The sequence below is a fragment of the Crocodylus porosus genome, unplaced genomic scaffold, assembly GCF_001723895.1.
Source record: "Crocodylus porosus isolate Cpor-Errol unplaced genomic scaffold, CroPor_comp1, whole genome shotgun sequence".
Taxonomy (NCBI): Eukaryota; Metazoa; Chordata; order Crocodylia; family Crocodylidae; genus Crocodylus; species Crocodylus porosus.
In genome coordinates, this window is record NW_017728931.1 from 53,753,216 (window position 1) to 53,774,530 (window position 21,315).

Consider the following 21,315-nt stretch of genomic DNA (forward strand, 5'->3'; position numbering starts at 1 on the left):
GGGGTAATGTAGGCCCAGCACTCTTTCCTGCTTATGCAGGGGGTCGGACTCGATGATCTATTGAGGTCCCTTCCGACCCTAGCATCTATGAATCTTTGAATCTATGAATAAGCACAGGCTTAGGCTCTCCCTGTCTGGAGGTTCCCTCCTCCCACTGCCTGGGCTCTCTACACTGTAATAAGTACTGTAAATCTTTTAAATGAGGTGCCGATTGATTCACAGAAGTTATGAAGAGGTGATCATGAGTCTAACGAGGGGTACCTCAAGTCTAGAAAGGCTGAGAATCACTGGGTTAGTCATTTGAGACTCTTTATAATGAAATCCTTTGGTGGTGGAAAGGGTTTATGGTGGCACAAAGGGGCCAGGAGGGTTCACATCCTATTTCTGTTGGGAAGTGATATTAACACAGCATTCTTATGTTATGGATAAGCTTAAAGAACATGTTCTCCACATCACCAAATCACTTGTCCTAGTTGCAGGTTCTGTAGATGAGAGTGGTCCTAGCAAGGACTATTCAGGAGATGCACCACTCTAGGCAGAGCTATTTAGGGGTGTGGGAGTGAAGAGGCAGGGGGCTGCAAGTGGACCTTCAACTTACTGCTTAAAAATTCCTCAGTAAGTTGTTTGTGCAAATAGCTAGGTAAAATTTTGCTTTAATGCTTGTTGAGAGTACAATCTGTGGCACTTCAGTATCTAAGTAGCAGATTGGGCCTACAGATCAACTACTAAAACATTAAGTGGCCTAGACTGCACCAAGAGATTGAATGTAGAAATGGAGAGTGAATTCTTGGCACAAATGAACGTATTGCTTAAAAAGCAACTTTCCTTCTGTCTCTGACCGCTGGGTTTGGGGTCATCAAATAGAAATTGTCTCTGACAATAGCTTCCTTCCCTGTGTGTTTTCCTCTTGCTACCCAGAGCACCATCCAAGTCACACCTCATAAAGGCAGCACTGATAGTAGAAAGGCCACCTGGAATAGTGAGGCTTTATAGTCACATACACGGATCATAAGTAGAGGAAAAGGGCCTCTCTTCTTTCCTCTTTCTGTGCCATCTGCCATAAACAGAGGAAACAAAAGCAACTTCCCTGGATAAATCTCTTCTGGATCAACGCATTCCAGGCTCACCAAACGTGTGCTGTGCTCTCCTCACCCTGTGGGATGGCAAAGGGGGCAATGCTCTGAAATTACTTCTCCTCTTGTTCTTCTCAGAGGACTTTGTTCTTCCCTCTTAGGCTTTTACATCCCAGGGAATGACCTGGCTGCTCCAGAGAGGTTCTGTGGAATTGGTATATGAATTAAGGATGATGTTGTTATGATAGAGGACATGCCACTGATCCTTTTCATAGACTCCCCTAAGGAGATCTACCATATCAAGCACATCTGTAGTCACAGCTCATTACTTCTGTCTTCTGCCTCTTCTACCTTCCGTTAGTTTCTCAGGAATCTGGCTCCTGTGTACCCTGACAGAGATGAATTTCATAGTTTCTAGGGTTGGAAGAGACCTGAACAGATCATCTAGTCCGACCCCCTGCCATGGCAGGAAAGAGTACTGGGGTCAAATGACCCCAGCAAGGTGTTCATCTAACCATTACAACCATTTACAAAGGTGTTCATCTATAGTTATAGTTCTTGGGCAGTGAGTGTTGGGCCGGGTTGTTGATCCTTTATGGACTCTGGATTTAGGTGTGAGAGTTGAAGTATAACAACATGACTATCAAAAAATAAAGAAACTATGAGTTCTGTAATTAATGTTTGTTCTAGTTAGTGCTGACATGAATATCAGGAATACTGAGAGTGGCTTTTCTGCCTCTTCACATGGCTCCCTGTGTCTGCTGTAGTTCACATGGTATAATGATCTTGCTTAGTATAGTTAGTGACCTACTTCCTCCTTCCCTCTTGCAGCTAAAATGCAGAGACTGATAATCAGGTTCCACACAGATTTTTTGTTAGGGCCCCACATAAATCCAATCTATCGCAAATGTTCAAAGGGTTAGAAAGGACATTTTTGTGGGGTAGTTGTTCAAGCATGTGATGATTTTGGTAGCTGCACAGCAGGAGGCTGTTTGGCAAGCAGGGAGCTGTTCATCATTTTGGGGTGTTGGAATAATCTTGGGGCCTTGTTTTCAGGTGGCATAGGAGCATATGGCAATTGGGAGCAGGGGGTCATCTTGCCTAAAGAAGAGGGAAGCAATTAAGAGCGGGGATGAATGAGGTTTGGAGCACTTTTCATGATGGTTTGGATTACCCAGTATTTCTGTCTGTGCTCCCCACCCCCTTTCTCAACCTTGCAGTTTACCTTCCTTTCCCTTGTTTCCCTAGTGATTTAAAAAATGATCCAATCTTAAAAGCATCACTGGTGCCTTAGGACTAAAATGTTTTATTTCTTTTGAGGCTAAGGCTTTTCAAAGCAAAACTGGTGGTCTTGTTTCTGCAGCAGCTAGTGGTATCTCCAGTTCTGAGCAGGGGGGCTGGACTCCTTTCTAGAAGAAAGAAATAGATGGGGCTTCAAGAACTGACTAATCTTTTTAGGTAAGCCACAACAGATCTACTGACTCTGATGTCTTTACAAAGTGAAGGATCGTTCGTACAAAACCTGCCAGTTTAATCAAAAGAGTTCAAAAATGTAACTCCATATACTAGGGTCTATGTATGTATGCAAAGAAGTTTATAGCTAAATAAATAAGGATGCATCTACAGATTCTACTCAGCACTGAAAGGAATGGACATGAATGTTTCAGTATCACAGTGCAGCAATGCTTTTTAATAACAATATATATATTTTAAAGACCCTTTAGTATAGTGTGACTTCATTAAAGATTTTTTTACTGCCGCTTCCCTTCATTCCAGACAGTGCATCATAAACCCAGACATACGGGCCTGCAGATTGCACGGCTTTTACCCATCAGCTGTCATCCCCTTGCAATGATGTCAGTAGGGATGGGTGGTGTATAATTTACATGGTAATAGTAACTTAAAGGGAAAATAGTTAATATTCTTCCTATGTGTGTGCCCTGCTATGTGTTTTCCTAATTGTTCAGAAATCTTATTGACTATATTGAGATTCATTATTTTAAAGGGCCATTGCCAACTAGATTTAGGTTTAAAATTTAGGTATAAAAAGAAGGGTTTTGCGTAAATAAATACAAATGAAACTATTTTCCTATTTTGGAGGAGTGGGGAAATAGACATCTAGAGGTGCGCTGATATATCAGTTGCATATTAGATTGTCACCGATAAAAGGAAAATTAACATTATTGAGTATTGGCTGTTTTTGGCTGGTGTAGCTGATAATGCCTTCTGGTGGGGGCCCCTGGATGCTGCATACATGTGCGCAGCCACACACATGCATGCAGCCAGGAATGCAGCCAGGCAGCATGGAGAGCAGCTCGCTGCAGGTAAGCCTTAGAGGGGAAGGGATGTGGGGGGGCAGGGGAATAGGGGCATGAGAGGGCAGATTGAGGACCCCATGGTGAGGGAGGGAGTGGGGCAGGGGTGGGGGTACAGCCCAGCCAGGGCTGTGAACAGGACCCAGGGCTGGGGCAGGGAGCAGGATAGAGCTGCAGGCAGCTTGTCCAAGGAGCGCAAGGGGAGGGAGTGGGGAGGTGGGGGCAGCTTCCTGCTGCTGCATGTACACCCCAAGGGAGGCATGGGGGACATGTGCCCCCCAAGATTTCTGCATGAGACGGATGTGGGCTGCTCACTGTGGGCGTGGGCTCTCCACCATGCTGCGTTTCCCTCAGGAGCTTTGCGCTGGCTGCATGTACCCTGCTCGCCTGGCAGCAGTGTGGGGCAGTGAGTTGTGCCTCCTATTGCTGGGAGGGCAGGGGATGCATAGCTGGTGCGAGGATCCCAAGGGAAAGGCAGCAGAGCGGAGAGTCCTGAGCCTGCAGTGGGCTGCCTGCATCTGCCCTTGCCCTGCTTGGCTTGGCTTAAAAGTGTCCCCATGCTTAAAAATGGTACCAGTACTGCTTGAACTAAAGCCCATTTAATGAGCTTTAGTTCAAGTGCTGCTGGTGACATTTTAAGTTCCAAGCCCCTTGGATGAGCCACCTGCTACTCTGTCCCACTCCCCACCCCAGCCCCAGGTCCCATTCACCACTCCAGTTGGGCAGCACCCCCAGCCTCTGCCCCACTTCCTCCCTCTCTGTGGGGGCTTCAATCTGCTCCTTTCCACCATGTCCCTTCCCTCCCCCTCTAAGATTTACCTGCAGAGAGCTGCTATCCACACTGTCTGGCTGCATTCCTGTAAATCGGTTATCAGATTGGTATTGGCTGATATGGCTGGTTAATAATTGGCTATTGGCATTGGCCAAGAAAATCTTTATCAGTGCACCCGTATAAATATCTCATAACCTTTTCTCTAAAGCATTCCCTTGTGATGCCACTACACAAAGTCCTGTTACTAGTATGAGAACTGGGAAGGCAAGCTGATTCAGCTTTTTGTCCACAGGGTAATGTACAAATAAACACGCAGCATTAATGGGGAGACTTAAATGGAAAAAATTCTGTGTTAATGCTCATAAATCAAATAAGGCATTTTCTTGCAGTTATGATGACTTATCTTGGTAGTTTTCATAATCTGTAGATTTAAGACCCTGATTCTGTAAACAATAAGTATGCACTTAATTTTAAAGAGAAGAAAATGTAGCTTTTAAACGCTAGTTAAATTGAAAACAATAGCAAAACTCCCATTCAGTGTGACCATTACCTTCCCTGTATTGTTTACCTCTAACTGGATGTTCACTTATAACTGATTAAATGCTTCCAAACACCACATTGTAATATGCAGTGGGTGTCCAATAAAACCTGACTGGATTTTTTGTGGAAAGGTGATAAGCCTAAGTTTTAGTTGTTCCAAAGTCAAGAATTTATTTGACATGTTTCCCAAGACAAGAGAGATAAAACTCCCTGCTTATGTTCCCTACTCCTTCTTGCATCTATATGGAATCAAAGGTTTGGAAAGGGATAAGTCACTGTAGGAAGAGTTTCTGTGGATTCACCAAAAGGGCTAGGTCTCTGATGAAATGTTGGGTGCAGGAAGGCAGTATGATCTAGTCAATAAAATGAAACCAGACTTAAGAGATGTGGGTTGTACTCCTGACTAAAGATCTCAACTTTTTATTAAACACACTAAGTCTTTTGGTTTTGGTATGTCTCATATTGATTGAACAAAGTGAACATTATCGACAATTAGGTGATTAAAAAGAAGGACTTTTTTATCCCATATGTGATTACATTTTGAGAATTTGAAATATAAAAAAGAAAATTCTGTTACTACTTCAGCACCAGGCCTAACTCTGCCAGTTACAATAGCTGCCTATGTACCTGGACCTGGGCCAAAGACACCTTATATCAGTGTTGCTCAACCTCTGGCCCACAGGCCAGATTTAGCCTGCAGATCCATGTCATCTGGCCCGTGAGGCTTCCCATAGGCCTGGAAATTTAGCAGTGGTGGAGCAGTGGCAGTGTTAATTGCTGCTTCCTACTGCCAAATGTCTAGTACCATGGGGAGCCCCACAGGCTGGGTAATGCAAACCTGTGTACCAGATTGTGCCAGCATGTGGTCAGACCAGTATGCAGGATCACTCTGCAGCCAGGTCTAGCATGATTGGGTTGGCATGTGGGCAGATCTGGTGCGTGGGTTGAGCCACCATAGAGGATAATGATGATGCTGCTGCTAATGAAGCAAGTGTCACCACACTCCTATGTCAGAAGCATGGGGGCCAGAAAGCTAGAAACAGTTAGAATGGTCAATGTCAATAAGACTGTGGGCACCTGAAGGAGGGCCATAAGGGCATTCAGAGATGGTGTTGTTGGCTACCTGAGCTTGAGCCCCACAGCCGCAGCTCACCTTGTTGGAGAGGCCACAAGAGTGCATGCTCGCCTTAAACTGTCCAATGCCCCTTCTGAGATGGTTAAGAGCAGTCCAGGCCCTGTGGGGCAGCCGCCATCCTGAGGGGTGGAAGCTGGTGTTGGGGATGAAGTTCTTTAACTTCAGTTCCTCTGCAGCATCGTTGGTGATGTGTAGGGGGTGCATGTGTGTGCATATGCACCTCCTGAGATTGGCGGTGCGCCCCATGTGAAAAGCACTGCTGTTGTCACCACTCACCACCCCACCCCGCCGCCGCTGACACCGCTGTGGCTGCCTGTGGGAGCTCCCCGCTCAGCCCGCCTTCACTGCCAACACCACCGCAGCTGCTTGCAGGAGCTTTCCGCTCTCTGAAACCATGCCACCAACACTGCCTGCAGGCAGTCACCGTGCCCCACCAGCCTCCAGGAGCACACAACGTTCATGTGCAGCATATTGCATACTCCACAGATAGGAGGTCCATGCTGTAGATGATATGCCATCTGCAAATTCGATGAGCTTATTGGCCTGAGTGGAGAATTGGTTCCGAGGCTTCAGGTGGTTTTGTCACTCGCAGCTACTGGGCTGGAGTGCAAAGAGTGGTCTAGATCTTGGGCTTTGAGGCCTAGAGCCAGGGTAGCAGCTTGTCTCCAGATGTCAGGAGAGGGAATGCCTGAGGGGGTTGGTAAGCAGTCAGCTGGAGTTAGCATAAGGCATCTGCTAATGGTCCTCATGCACTGTGAAGGCTGGAATCCACTGACTTAGTGTGCATGCTCTGGCCCCATACTGGTGCACAGTACTCAGCAGCATACGTAAGTGCTAGAGCAGAGGTGCAGAGTGTTTAGAAACTTGTGCCCCAGGTGAAGATTATGCCACGGAGGATTACACCTGCAGACTGACTCCATGCGTTGCTTCCTGTGTGGGAGTTGACCTGTGGACTGACCCCTGCACCACTCATCTGGCCCGTGGGACCAGAAGGTTGGGCACCACTGCTCTACATAAATACCAGAGACCCTTTAAGTTGCATTCCCCAAGCCAAAGGGTTCTTGACGTTGCCATTCAGCACATGCCTACACTGGTGATTCTCAGTTAGGTGCCACACCACCCTGAGATGCTTTCAAGGGTGTCTATGGACAGAGCTAGGATTTTGTTGTGGGTCCGCATCACCATCACATATGAAACATGTTTTTCTCCAGTTATTAATGAAACTCCTAGTTTCTTTTTAAGTAGGGGCCTAGTGCTACATTATTCAAGATTGAAGGAAAAAAAGCTTTATTGGAATGTGTTTTCTATATCCCACATTATGGGTAAAACCCAAACAAACTGGGCAAAAAATAATCCAAAGATGTTGTCTCATTAGTCCTGGAGTCATCAGAGTTAAAGGTGTGCCTCTCTCTTCAGATTCAGGATGCAAAATCAAGCCTTCCTGAGCACCTGGACAGTGCCTCCCCAGCTGCACTGAAAGGGATGTCTATGCCTAAGCCTAATGTTCATGCTAGTTAATATGTCCACACCCGAGTTAGCATTTCTAGCTGGAGATAAAACTCAGTCCGCAGGGCTGCGACCAGGAGCAGGGGAGAGGCCCAGAAGGAAGGAGAGCTGGAGCAGTGGAGCCAGGAAAGCAGGGGCTTGGCAGGGGGAAATGGAGAGGTTACAAGGGATCAGGGCCCTGGCAGGGGTGGGCAACCTGCAGCACAGGTAACAATGGGGCACATGAAGGCATTTTGCTCAGCAGTCAGGGAGGCCGATGGGCAGGGGCCGGTCTGTGCTGCCATAACAGCAATGGGGCCCCTTTCAGCTCCTCTGCTGTCTGCCTCTGGCAGCCGGCATCTTTCCAGTCAGGGTTGTGGGTGATTTTGGCACCACCCGAAAGGACACTGCGGCCCTGTCGTAGACGAGCAGGGTTGAGAGGGGCCTTCACAGGTCTTGGAGCCCAGCCCCTGCCCGAGGCAGGCTCATCCCTCAGTGCGGGCCTGCCCGCAGCGGCTGCGCCTTGCTGTGACCTCTGGGGGAGCAGGAATCAAGGGCGGGGCGATGTGGCGCCAGGGCCTCCGCCAGCCACACCGGGCTAGGCGGCCAGGCCGGGCGGGAGGGCTCACGCGCGTCTCGGGGAAGGCCGGGCCCCAGAACACCGCGGGCGGCTCGGGGATCCCGGTGCTCTACGCAGAACAGGCGGCCCTGGGGGCGGCTTGTTCTATTTGTTGCGGTTTTTTGGCCGGGGTAAAAACAAAAACCACGAGTGACAGCCCGAACTGCCGCTTCACGAGGGGCCGCCTCGAAGCCCTGCCCGAGGCTACCAGGCCTGAGAGTCGCTGGAGCCGCGGCTGCTTGTGTGAGGCTACGCCCAGGCCGGGGCGGGGGCGCGGGGCTTCGCTGGCCCCCAGCGCCAAGAGGCCGCGGCTGCTCCGAGGCAACAGTTCACACTCGGCCCTTGGATGCGCCCCGGGGCGCTCGCGTGCGAACCAAGCCGCGCGGGGGGGAGGGGCGGGGCAGGACAGGCCCAGGAGCTGCGTCAGCTGTAGTTGGGTGCCTGCGCCTTTAAGTGTAGGCCCGGGTTGTGCAACCCCCGAGCTGCGTAGTAGGTGGGGGGAGGGGGCGCCGGCTGTGGGGCTCCACCCTGACCGACGCCTTTAAGAGTCACATGGTCTCCCGCCTTCCCTGCCCCATACACCTGTTTGCGGGCGGGGCGAGCAGAAGAGGGAAATGCCCATGTGACTTCCCGTCCGTGACACCGCACATGCGCGCCACCAAGTCACGCACCCAAAATGGCGGCAGCAATGGATGTGGATACCCCGAGCGGCACTAACAGCGGCGCTGGCAAGAAACGCTTCGAAGTGAAGAAGGTGAAGCTATGGCAGCCTCAGCCTGGCGGGACAGCGGAACCGCGGGGCCGGCCGCTTGGCAGCAGCAGGGACTAGCGGGTGGAAGTGGGAAGGCGCCCCTTGCCCACGGGCCCGGCTCCGGCTCTGGCTCCCCAGTTCCACAGGAACAGTTGAGGCGGGGCTTGCGGGCGGATTGGCGCAGCGCCGGGCCAATGGGTGAGGGGGGATCGCCCCACGTGGAGTCGTAGGGGCCCACCCGCGGGGTCCTGGTGGCGCGTGCTGCGGCGGGGTGGTGCTGCTGCCGCCGGGCGGGGCCACCTACAGGGGTGGGGCGCAGCCCCCAGGCCCTTCCGTCTCCTTGGTAACCAGGCGGCCGTGCTGTGCCTCCCTCGCCCGCCCCCGCACATGCGGCTGCCTGTCATTGCCGGGCGCGCCCTGCCGCCGGTGCCTTGCTGTGGAGCCCTAGAAAACGGAGGTTGGGAGGGAATTCAGGCGGCCGCATCTAGTCCAGCCTCCTGCTCGTAGAAGCACCAGCCCCAACTGTCTCATCCCGGACAAGGCTTTTTCTAGCCAGGCCTTAAGAACCTCCAAGGACAGAGATGGCACCACCTCTGGGCAACCTGTTCCAGTGCTTTACTATCCTCCTCCTGAGAGAGCTTTTCCTAATATCCAACCTAAACTTCTCTTGTTGCAACTGTCTCAAGGTGCTCCTTGTTCTGTCATCTGCTACCACTGAGAACAGTCTGCCTCCCTCCTTTTGAACTGTCTTCAAGTGGAGCTATTAAGTCTCCTCTTGATCTTTTCTTTTCTAGACTAAATAAGTGCAGTCCCTCCACCTCTCCTCAGAAGTCACATGCCCCAGCCCCCAAATGGCTTTCATTGCCCTTTCCTGGACTCTCTCCAATTTGTCCACCTCCTTTCTGTAATGGGAGTCCAACACTGGCCACAGTACTCCAGATGTGGCCTCACTTGGAGGGGAAGGCTCACTTCCCTTGATTTGCTAATACAGCCCTGTATGGTGTTGGCATTCTTCACAACAAGGGTGACTAGCTGGGTATCACGTAGTCCAGGTGTTAAACCTCCCACTGTGGAAATGGTATAATGCAACCTTTTGCTGCTGTGGGCTGCTGTTTGCTATGCTGCCTACATCACAGGCTGCAAATCTTTACTCCCCAGAAGCACCAGAGTTGCTTACGTTTACTTCAGCTTCTGATCCCCATCTCCAGGGCAGTGGGATGGGCAAGCCCTGTGGTGGGGGTAAGTACAGGTGCAAGAGAGCCATAGGGAGGGCTGCAGAGGGCATGAGTGGCACAGTGCAGCTGCATGCTGCTGTTGCCCTGAGCTTGACTCAACCTCTCTGCAGACCGTAGGTTACCAGCCCTCAGGATAGTTCTACGGAGTCCGTAAGTGAATGATAAAAATATCATTTTGATTATTCTTTTTAATAGTGGGCCAAATGTTGGGTACTGTCTCTCGGTGGTATCATCTCTTGATAGAGTCATCTTCTAGGGTTAAAAAGGAAGCACCATGAAATCCTGGACTGGACAAAGCATAGGAAATTATACTGTAGAGAAGTAATTTTCAACCATGGTACTGTGGCTCCCTGGGGTGCCAGGAGATCCTTTTAGGGGTGTTGTAGCATGCTGCTTCATATTAGCAGGGTTAGTTGTGCAAACCTGGTTCACAAGATAAACCCAGAGATTTCAAGTAGGAATCCATAGTGAGAAACATCCTGATATGTTCTTCACAACAGAAGAATTGCTTTATTATGTTTCTGTACTCAAAAATGAGCAGAACTAAGAGATGACATTTTCCAAAGGGCAGCTTGAGTCTGGGAAAGTCGAGAATCACTGCTGTAGTGAATAGTAGAGTACCAGAAAGGGGAGGGACAAAATATTCAATTCAGTGCTAACATGAATACTCTAAAGTGAGAGGTTATACTAGATACAATGTGAAGTTAAACTGCTGTGACTATTAATACCAAGATAGGAAGAAAAGTAGTTCTTCCATATTCTATTTTAATGGGTGAGGGGAGGGAGAGATCAGGGATGTGATGTTATATCTGTTTTCTGTATCTTAGAAAAATAGGGCTGGAAGAGACCTTATAATGGCAGCTAGCCTAACCTCCTGCTTGAGGTTCCCTGTCATCATCCCTGTCTGAACCATGCCAGCTAGGTGTTTGCCTAAACTGCATTTAAAATCTTCCACTGATAAAGATTTCCACAGCTTCTCTAGGTAATCTACTCCAGTACTTAACCACCCTTATAACTAGAAAGTTCTCCCTAACATCCAGTCTAAATTTCCCTTACAATTTTAGATCAGTGTTTCTTGTCCTATCCCATATTGAAAAATAGCTGCCCACCACTATACAGGGGTGGCGGGGGAGGCAATTATTTTGGGCAGAGGGCTGCTTACTCGGTTTTGGCAAGCCACCGAGGGTCGTGTGACAGGCAGCCCGGGTTAGATTAATACTAATTTTCTGAATTTTTTTATGGGCCCCACAGGCTGGATAGAACGGCCCGGCAGGCCGCATCTGGCCCACAGGCCACATTTTGCCCACCCTATGCCAACCCTTTTTTTCTTTGAAGACTTATCAGATTTGTCTTCTCCAGACTAAACAATTCCAGTTCTTACAGCCCCTCTTCTGTTTTATTTGGCTATGATTCTTTTATCTTGGATTAATTTTCACATGCTATCCTCTTGAATTCATAGCAGGCCCTCCTCTTGTAGGCCTTTGTAGCTATGGAGGTGAGTGAGGTTCTTTTTTTTAATGGCTGAAAGTTGGAACTGAGGATTCTCAATTATTTTTTTTTATTTCTGTGAGTGGCTGTAAGCAGGTGTCTAGTGACCTATGGTGTTTTGAAGGAGGACATTTGGGAATCAGTGCAGAGTAACGTAAGGGCTGTTCCCAGTAGTTGGTTGCCTTTACTTAGGAGAGTGATTGCTCACTGGTAAGAAGGTTACTGCATTACTGCTCATGGTGGTAACTGCCACTTTTGTCAATGTGATCTCTTCTTTCATTTCTCTAGTGCTGGGAAATGTGAGTTGGGGAGAGAGAGATTCCCCTAGATAAGATTTTCAGGGCTCTTGGCTGAAAATAAGGATAGTTGCATTCATTGTATTAAAAGTGAGGGTTTTAAGCCAATCACAGTTTAAATGTTAAGCTGGCAAATTTGAACCCCTCTTCTGCAATTCATACAGCTTAAAGAGACCACAAGCTATACAAGACTATTTTTGAGCTATTATTCAGTCACCTCTATATACAGTACACAAATCATGACATACTTTTTGTAATAACATTAAAATATGTTATAGTAGGTGTTTGACTCCCCAGAGGAATGTTCCTGGGGGGCAGTAGGAGGGACTTCTGGTGGCAAAGGTCAAGGTTTAGGGGGTGGGACTTCCGGTCCCAAGATGGCAACTGTCAAGGGACAGGGCTAATGACAATTTTGCCAACTTCTCTCTGGAATCTCTTCCACTGCTTTTAACCAAGCTGAGAGTTGCAGTTTCAGCCTATTACTATTTGTACTGTCCAGTGTGGGCATGGAGAACATTATTCTTCATAACCTGCCTTGTATTTAAAGAATGTTAACAAATCCCCTTTAGTCTTGTCTCCTGACTGTATAATCCCACTTCTTCTAACCTGTTGACATATATCATGTTTTCTAGACCTTTAATGATTTTCATTGCTCTGGTATGGACTTTTCCAAACTTGTTCCTGTGTGTGTTTTGTTGGGGGAGGAGGGATTGTTTTTGTTTTTCTGTTTGTTGTACAGTCCCCAAAAATGGATGTAGCACTAGCAAGACCTCTCTTGGGAGTACTAAATAAAGTGAAAGTATCTCTTCTCTGTGACTTGCATATGAGACTCCTGTTAATAGATCCCAGTATTAGCTGCTAGTAGATTGTTGCATGTGGCTTTTGGTAGCAGTGCACTGATGCATCAGTCCGTATATTGGCAGTGATGTGATAAAAGGAAAATTGACATTGTCGGCAATCAGCTTTTTTGACTGATGTGGCCGATAATGTCTCTGATAAATGCTGCATGCATGCGCGCAACTGCAGCATAAGCACGGCTAGGAGTACAGCCTGGCAGCTTGGAGGACAGTGTCTGGCCAGTAAGCCTGTGGAGGGGGCAGATCAACGCTGCCCCCACAGTGAGGAGTGATTTTTGCATTTGTCCTTACTGAATTGAATTCTGTTTATTTTGGACTATTTTCCTAATTTATCAAGGTCACTTTGAAGCTTAATTCTGCCCTCTGAAATGTCTGCTACTCCACTCAACTCGCTGTTGTTCACAAGTGTACTAAATGTGCTCACTTCCATCATCCAAGCCATTAAGAAATATGTAGAACAGTGCTGGATCAAAGACAGACAGACCCCTGAAGAAAACCCAGTTGATATCCTCTCTGAATTTGACATTGAGCTGTTGATGACTAGCTCTTTGAGCATGGTTATCATAAACCACTCCTGGGAGTCTCTCTTAATCTTCTGGGGCGATGGGGATTCTCTTGTCTTGAGTTGACAGAAAGTGCTTGGATCTTGAGGCAGATGCGTCTTGCTGCTTTCCAGGTGCCCTTTCAAACTGATTACAGAGGGTCATGTTGAATTTTCAGAGGTGTCCTTGAAATACCTACTGCACTTTGGCTGAAACTGGCCAGGAGAAGGAGAAGAATCCTCTGGTGGGTGTTATAAATTCAACAAATGTATGTGATTTTTTTTTTTCTTTTCTTTTTTTTTTCTTTTTGTAGTGGAATGCAGTAGCTCTCTGGGCCTGGGACATTGTGGTTGATAACTGTGCCATTTGCAGGAACCATATCATGGATCTATGTAAGTAAAAGAGAGGGGGGGAGTTGGCAGGTTGATTAAAAGTGTGATGCCCAGCAAAACAGTACCTTCATTAATGTGCATTTCTGGGAACACAGCTTTCAACTAGGAACTTTTTCTTGAAACCCACTGTTGGTAGGTTATGTTGTTGAAAACTCTTAGCTGCCCTGATCCATTTTAATACTCTCTTCATCACCATGTTTCCTTTTTCCCTCTTTTTTAAAAGTGGGAGAGTGAGGGACTAAACTTGATATCATACAAGAGATGATTTTAGTTAGGCAGAGGCTTGAAATGGAACTGAAGGTTGATGACGATGATGGGCCAGGATAGAGATGGGGTCCGAGTAGAATTGTTTAGGAATTGTGCAAGACCTACTGAGACTGAATATCAATTGTTTCATTAAACTGGTGAGGCTGGAGACAGGATTCTTATCTGTGATTGACTGCCCATGGGTAGGGTGGACCACTAACCTCTGTCAGCCAGTCACTGTACAAAAAATACTCTGCATGAGTTAGCTAATGCTATTATAATCTGGAATTGTGTGGTAGATATCCAGAGGAGTGCGAATTGTTCTTTTTAAACAGAAAGCAAACAATCAAATTTGTACTGTACAAAAATCTGCTTAAATGTTTACCCTACTTTATCTGGAAAGATTCTACAATATACTTATGTTGATGTTTATTTGTAAAGTTACTGGTTTTAAAATAGCTGCATACTGGAATTCAGTGGAAAGGGTTCCACCATTAAATTATGTGTGCATGCAGATCAGTCACCGACCTTTCAGTTTCATTCAGAAATCCTTTGTGCGCCAAAACAGTGCCTCTCAATTTTGAGACTACGATGTGATAGATAATTAGATTTTCACCTATGCTTGCTTGAGGTTGGTGGGTAGAACACCTTTGGACATGCCCTAAGTGGGTGAGCGAATAAAATGTTATAAGATTGGTCTTGCTTTGTCTATCTGTCACCATTTATAGTAGCTTCTCTCCCTTCCTCTCCCCTATGTTCCCCAATAAAAAAATAAAAAAAATAAAAAAAACCTTAAATAAATCATGACTACAGCATGTGATACTGAATGATTACGGCTTGGTGCCTGTGGTAGATCTTCCCCTATTTTAAAATATTGTCCTACCTATGTCATTGAATCCACTGAAAAAGATCTATGAATAAATGCACACAGAGGAAATCTGTCTCAAAACAAGAAAGTCTCCCACTTACAATAAATGTGGGTAAGAGATCCGTTTGCCTCTACCTACTCCATTCCAAAACTATTCTGCTTCCATTTAAAAGTTTCTGGTACTTCAGTGAAAAGGACTGACTGTTGATAAAATGGGTTCTTTCTGGCTGTCAGACTTGCACATTTTGGCAAGGTGCTTATTCATGCCTCTGTTTATCCTTGCTTAATAAAGAGGGATACTAATATTGTGAGACAGGCAAGTGAGGATTAATTCGTGTTTGTAAAGTGCTGTGAGTGTCTTGGATGTGGAAAGACAGACTGATAAAGCTCATATTATAACTTTAATCTTCTTAAAGTCAATATATCTTGAGGAAATGTAGTCAAAGGGTATGCTGTGCTCAAAATGAATAAATTACTGTAGACCAAGGGAAATCCATTCAGTAAGCTCTTATAAAAATAAGATGCTAGAAAAAGGACACACAACTAGCAGGTAACCAAAACTGGTAATGTAAGTTACTGATAGGTGTGTAAAAACCTCTATTTTAGCATTTATTCATAATTCAATGGAATAAATACTAGGGCTGTGCAAAATGGGTGTGTTTTGATCCAGTTTCAGATTTGGCCATTTCAGAGGACAGCAATTCATTTCAGTGTCTCTGATCACTGTCCTGTTTAGTTTCAGCTGAATCTGTCTTGGAGATTCAGCTCCACCTAATCTCCTCTGAATCTATTTTGAACAGGCTGCAAGGGAATCTCTGTGCAGCCCTACCCAGCCGGGCCCCAGTGGGGGAAAAAGATGGGGTCATAGGTGGCTCGTCCGGGGGAGGGCCACTGCCCTCCATGCAGGCAAGGAGACCGCCATGTGGATCTCTGATCCCAGTCACACTGGGTTGTGGGGCAGGGAAGCAGCACAGAGTGGCAAGCAATCCAGGTTGTGTGGCTGGATTCCCCAGCCCCGGTTTGATGTCCCCAGCTCTCTGATCGTTTCCCCAGGTCTTCCTGTGGGGCACAGACCCCCAGATCTGTGCACTAGGTTTCAGCAAGCTGCTGCTGCAGGCTGGGGCCAGCGGTAGCACCACCACAGTCTTCCCGGTGCTTAGCATGGGCTGTGCCAAGCAGCTGCCACTGGCCCCAGCTTGCAGCAGCAGCTTGCTGAAACCCCGCATGCAGATCGGGGTCCTGCGCCCCCCCATGAAGAACTGGAGAAATGATCAGAGAGCTGGGGAATTGAACTGAGACCTAGATGTCAATATCAGAGCAGTCCTCCACCCTGCCTCTTTCCCCTCCCTCTTCATAGATTTCATTAGTTTTTGTTTCCCAGCAAGCCTGGCTTCAAAACTCCAAAATTCTCCGAAACATTTCGGAGCCTTCCGTTTTGCTTCAGAGCTGTTTTGGAGCCTTCCATTTTGATTCCAATTCGGCATTTCAGGTGCCGAAATGGCCCAAAACACCTCTGAAACAAAACAGCTGCCGAAATTTCGCACAGCCCTAGTAAATACTGGTACAAGTCAGTGAAATGTGATATTACTTATTCTGCTTATCTGCCCAGTAGATACTTATCATTTCCTGTAATGGAAGCAGGCATGCGATATTTGTTGTAGTCTGTCACTTATTTTTGAGAAGCTATGGAGAAGTGGGTAATAATACTTGAGAATGTTTAGCAGTCAGTTGACTGGTGCCAGAAGGGGATGTTATGGGGAATGGGGGAGGTGGGGAAATGATTCTGACTGATACTGTCTGGTCAGAGGCATCTAACATCCATTGCCACAAGATAATGAAGGAAATATTAGGGGAAACTTCCATAAAAATAGTAAACAATAAGTAGCTACTAATTTAGTAAAAGCGAATCATGGTAAAGTGTGTAACAAAAAAATGAATGAAGGGAGTGTAGATACACTTTTTTGGTAAAGTTCTTAATTGTATTTAAGAAACGTACTTGCTACTGGCTTGGATAGAAGCTCAGTTGCAAAAAGGCTGAACTGTAAATGTAGAGTTGTAATTGATGGTATAGCAAATGGGGGGGAAATGTCTGTCTGCTGTAAAGATTGGTGTTGGGTCTAGATTTATTTAATATCTTTAACAATCTGGAAGAAGGAAGTAAACCACACTTTTTAATTACATTTTCATATATAAGCTGTGAGGGGATGGGGATATTGGAGAAATAAGTTGAATCATGTATAGGAAACGACAAAATGAGATTGTTTGACAAAATGGAAGCTAGCATTTATATCAGTTAATTTCCCTCACCAAGTGTTTTCAGTGTCGGGGACAAATTTGGAAAGCAGAAATATTTGGAGGGCTGAATAATAGGAAACTAAATGTAAATATTACATGCAAAGAAATTACAGTAATAAGATGTTGAGCTTACAAAGTCAGACACTCAAAAGTTAACGTTAAGTTTGCCAACTTTTCCTTTAGACGTAATGAAATCGATAATATGAAATATTGAATTTTTTCTGCTTTTTTTAGTGCACAAAATGGATGAGGTACACTTAATTTGAGCAGCTTTTTGAGAGAGTGCTTTCTCTTCGTTGATCAGTGGATAACCCCTGCTTTTTATTAACTGCCTGAAATGCAAACTTTACTCTGAAGACAGAATGATTGGATTCCCTTTTGGGCCTTTTCAGTTGTTCTCATCACTACAGTATCTGAGGGCTTTACAGATGCAAAAGGATTCTGTTACAGAATGCCTATGAGATGAGGCATTCTTTCCTTGAAGAGGTGTTAGTCCCATTTTACAAATGTGGAGAAACGGGACAGAAAACAAGATCAAAAGTACTAACTGATTTTGGTGGTAGCTTTTTGGGGGGGTTGGGGGTGGAGGAATGAGGGTGCTCAGTTTTGAGATACCCAAGACCCGTTTCCCTTCCCTTCCCTGACATACTTTGAAACATGAGCAGCCACATATTTTAGCATGATTCCCATTGACTTCAGTTCCAGTAGTGAGTTCTGGGTATTCACTTTTCTATACATCATATTGTAAGGTAAAGCACCCAGAGAAGGAACTTAACCAGTGACAACTTGTTTTAAAAAAATCTGAATTTGGCTTAGATGAGCTGACTAATATCAGCGTCAACTGTGGCACAAGCAGCAATGGAAGATGGTTCTCCAAAACAGCGTTGACGTTCTTGAACCACAAGATCATCTTTTCTCTTCCTAAAGTCCTCTGCCTCATTCGCTCCACACCTTCTGACTCTTGCAACAAAGAAAACAGGTTTCCTAAAGACAAGTGTGATTCATTTCCAGAGCAGGTCTATCCTGTGGACTGAAAGAAGTAGGGCCCTATTGAAAACTAGGTCATGATTGTGTAATAAACTACATTTATCAACTACGTATGCAAAAGGAAGCTGTGTTAAGGTTGTATCTTTTTTCCTTTGAAAAAAGAAAAAAGCCATCTTGGCGTATGGGCAGCCACATGGGTCATCAGTTGGTTTGGAACCTGTTTGTCCATCTATAAATATCTGCCACATGATTTGGGTAGATGATAACAGTAATAAGTTGTCACTTCCTATCTAGACCAGCACTGGGGGGAAGTGGAGGGGACACCATCTTGCCCGAGGCTTTCAGATGTTTGCTGTGCATAACAGAAAGGCAAGACTCAAATCCTAGGTGTTAGTCCAGGCACGAGAAAGGGATATGCTGTACTTAGTGTGCACAGGCTCCTCTACCAGACTTTTCCAAGCTTGACCCATTCTGCTCCATTCTATTCAGCCTGTCTTTGCTTCTCTCTTCCTACCTGTGGTTCCTTGTCCTAGGCCCAGTCTCTACTCTTCAGGTTTTTCATCCTAGTCTCAGTTTTATTGCTCAGCAAGTTCTGGTCTCTCTCTTTGGAGCCCCTCTATCCCCCAGTGTCTTTGCTCAGTGGCCCACACTCTGTTTATCAATAAAATGATTAAGGTGTTGAAGGTGCTGATTCATGGGAAAAGACTAATTGAACAGAGTCCAGCATAGTGATTAGCTTTCTCAATAGTGACTAGGAGTGGAACATAATGGTCTACAAACATTTTGAGGGAGTCATTTCAAGAGGAAATATTAAGCATGGTACAGAGATACATGGGTAGAAATCATGGCATTAAAAGAAAAATAATCTAAATATGAGGAAAACATCTGCTGAAAATATACTAGAATAGTCTCCTGGGTGGGGAAGGGTAAAGGGAAAGGAGCAGAACTTCTCTGTCATATCTTAACTAAACTGGACAAAGCAATTAACCTTATTGGTACATGTTTCCTACAAGTACTGCAATGAGCCCTTTAAAATATTCAGCAGAAGTACTCTAGGTCCAAATAACATTTGATAAGTTTTAGATTCTCCAGGGCAGGAGAATTCTTGCTTTAGATCATCATCCCGCACCTGAGAAGCTGGGTAGAATCTTTTGCCCAGTGTGGCCACACTTAGTATTTGGCTAACAACAAGCAGAAGCAAAAAATGCTCCTTTAAATACTGAAGTAGTTTCTGGCCAATTTGGTCTCTTGCTATTAGACATTTCTATAAACTTGAGGAAACTGACACAGAATCACCTGCTCACTAGTAAGTATGTCAATTTTAGTTTGTTTTAAGCCCTGGTCAGTGGATGATAATTTTGTTCAATACTTTGTGCCTCAGTGGTGTAATGTGGAGCCTTCTGATACGGCAGCTTGATAAGTGATGGTTGGTAACACCAAAATACTTATTTTATACATTTGCAAAGTCCATGAAGGACTACAAGTTTCCCTACAAAAGCCATTTCTTTAATTCCTACCCTTAACAAAGATACTGAAGAAAGAGGTATTCATGTTTTTATCTGGATCTTTCCTCTGGAACATCTGAAGCAAACACAAATTGATGGACAGATGTAGCTTCTTTCCAGTCCAGGCACTGTACTTGAATAGAGACAACCACCCAGAAATAAGCCTGGAATAAGATATTCCTTTTTCTTGGAGACCTGATTTCAATAGACTTTGTACAGGTCTGTATGGATGATCATGCATCTAATTATTCTAAATCTTCCCTTCATTTTGTCCTCAGCCTCAAGAAATGAGCATAAACTTAAGTTAAAGAAGGTCTCATACTTTTTAGAGGTAATAAACCTTTTTCTTTTAAGATGAAAGGTGATCAGGGTTCTAATTTTGTTTGTAGGGTAGGGATATGGTGATGGCAGTGGTGTCTTACTGTTCCTTATCTGGCAAAAGATCTGTCACCACAGAAGAAATATGTTTAAAACTATGGGCTTGACTTTCATTGCTTTGCAGAATCATCCTGTGAAAGAAATGCATTTAAAGCATTGATTGAAACTGATTACCATCCCTGATTGTAGGGAAGGGAGTGCTTCTGCTTGCTACTTATTTTTGTTCCAGATAACTTGAGTTGCGAGGAATCGGATGTAATGTGGAAAATCTGGTTACGAGACTTCCCTTCTGAGACTGACCTCTCTTCACTATCACTGTTGCCTGAAGTTCTTTGGATATATTTTATTATGGCCATTAAAGTAATATTAAGTGATGTTTTATACCAACACACCTAAAAAAATAAAATGGTACAAGGGAAGGCTAGAATGGGTATGGCCAAGTTTCAACATCTCATGAGTAAGGTTGCATACCTGCTGATATTTACAGACCTAGTGTCTTGGACAAGAAGAAGAATTTAATGCTAAAATAATGTCAGCTAGGAAAGATTTAGTTAAATCTTTACAGCTCTGACAAAACCACCCATCATTCAAAAGGTACTTTAAAGCCAAACACACCTTGGTATGACCAAATTAGAAATGCTTATCTTTAAAAATTGGCAAGCAGCCACATGTCACTTATATAATCCCCACTACCAAAAATAATCTAGAAGAAAGTGGGACAAAGTATCTAACTTAATTGAGACTGATCAATCCCAGTGTTAGGCAAAATCTTCGTTAACCTATCATTTCTCAGCACTTTTTGATGTAATGAATCCAAAAAAAAACAAGCAGCCTCTATATATTTCATTTTGCTCAAGCATAGAGGACTCCTGGTTGATGGCTACAAGACAGTTGGCCATTGTGAGTCCCATTTGATTCTGTTTCCACAGGTATAGAATGCCAAGCTAACCAAGCATCAGCTACCTCTGAAGAGTGCACTGTTGCATGGGGTGTCTGCAATGTAAGTAAACTGTTTTACTGATCAGCTATTGTGAAAAGATTGGTGCCCCTCTTTCCCATGTCTCAAATCAGAATGGAGAAAGTCAGTTAATCAAATAATATGGTCTAAAATAATTCACTAGGAGAGCAAAATGTCAAGGTCTGGATTCTCAGTGAGGCATGGACAAGCCAGGAAGAGAAAAATAGAAAAATAAGGATTGAGAACGTGGTGGAGGATATATACTTTCATTGCTCAGATTTTTGCCAATATAGGAATTTAATTTTGAGTGTATGATTTATTTTTGAATATTCAGGGGACTAGCTCATACTTCAGAGTTGTCCTACCATCAGAGACGAGCATTATTTAGATGTGAATGCCCTATTATTCTTGATATGCATGGTTTTGAGGGATCGGAGGTTATTTTGGTGACTAGAGTTTCCTCTTGATCTCTAGAGACAAATATCATTTGTAGAGACCTACCAAATTCATAGCAGAAGTAGAGTATGCAGTGGCTCCTTTAATCTTGCATGTTCCTGTGCATGTACACCCCCCCCCCC

General features: G+C 45.2%; 1 protein-coding gene across 2 annotated transcripts in view; it reads left to right on the plus strand.

The window, feature by feature from the left end:
* RBX1 (ring-box 1) overlaps positions 1-21,315 on the plus strand; it is a 25,114-nt gene that overhangs the window by 904 nt on the left and 2,895 nt on the right. The window contains exons 1-3 of one of the 2 annotated variants that reach the window (XM_019544994.1): positions 8,585-8,693; positions 13,422-13,500; positions 20,709-20,779. In XM_019544994.1, the coding sequence (XP_019400539.1) occupies positions 8,616-8,693; positions 13,422-13,500; positions 20,709-20,779 (228 nt within the window). In that variant the 5' untranslated portion in view covers positions 8,585-8,615. Of the gene's footprint in view, positions 1-8,584; positions 8,694-13,421; positions 13,501-20,708; positions 20,780-21,315 lie in introns of those variants that run through there. The other variant, XM_019544995.1, reaches the window with a different exon arrangement.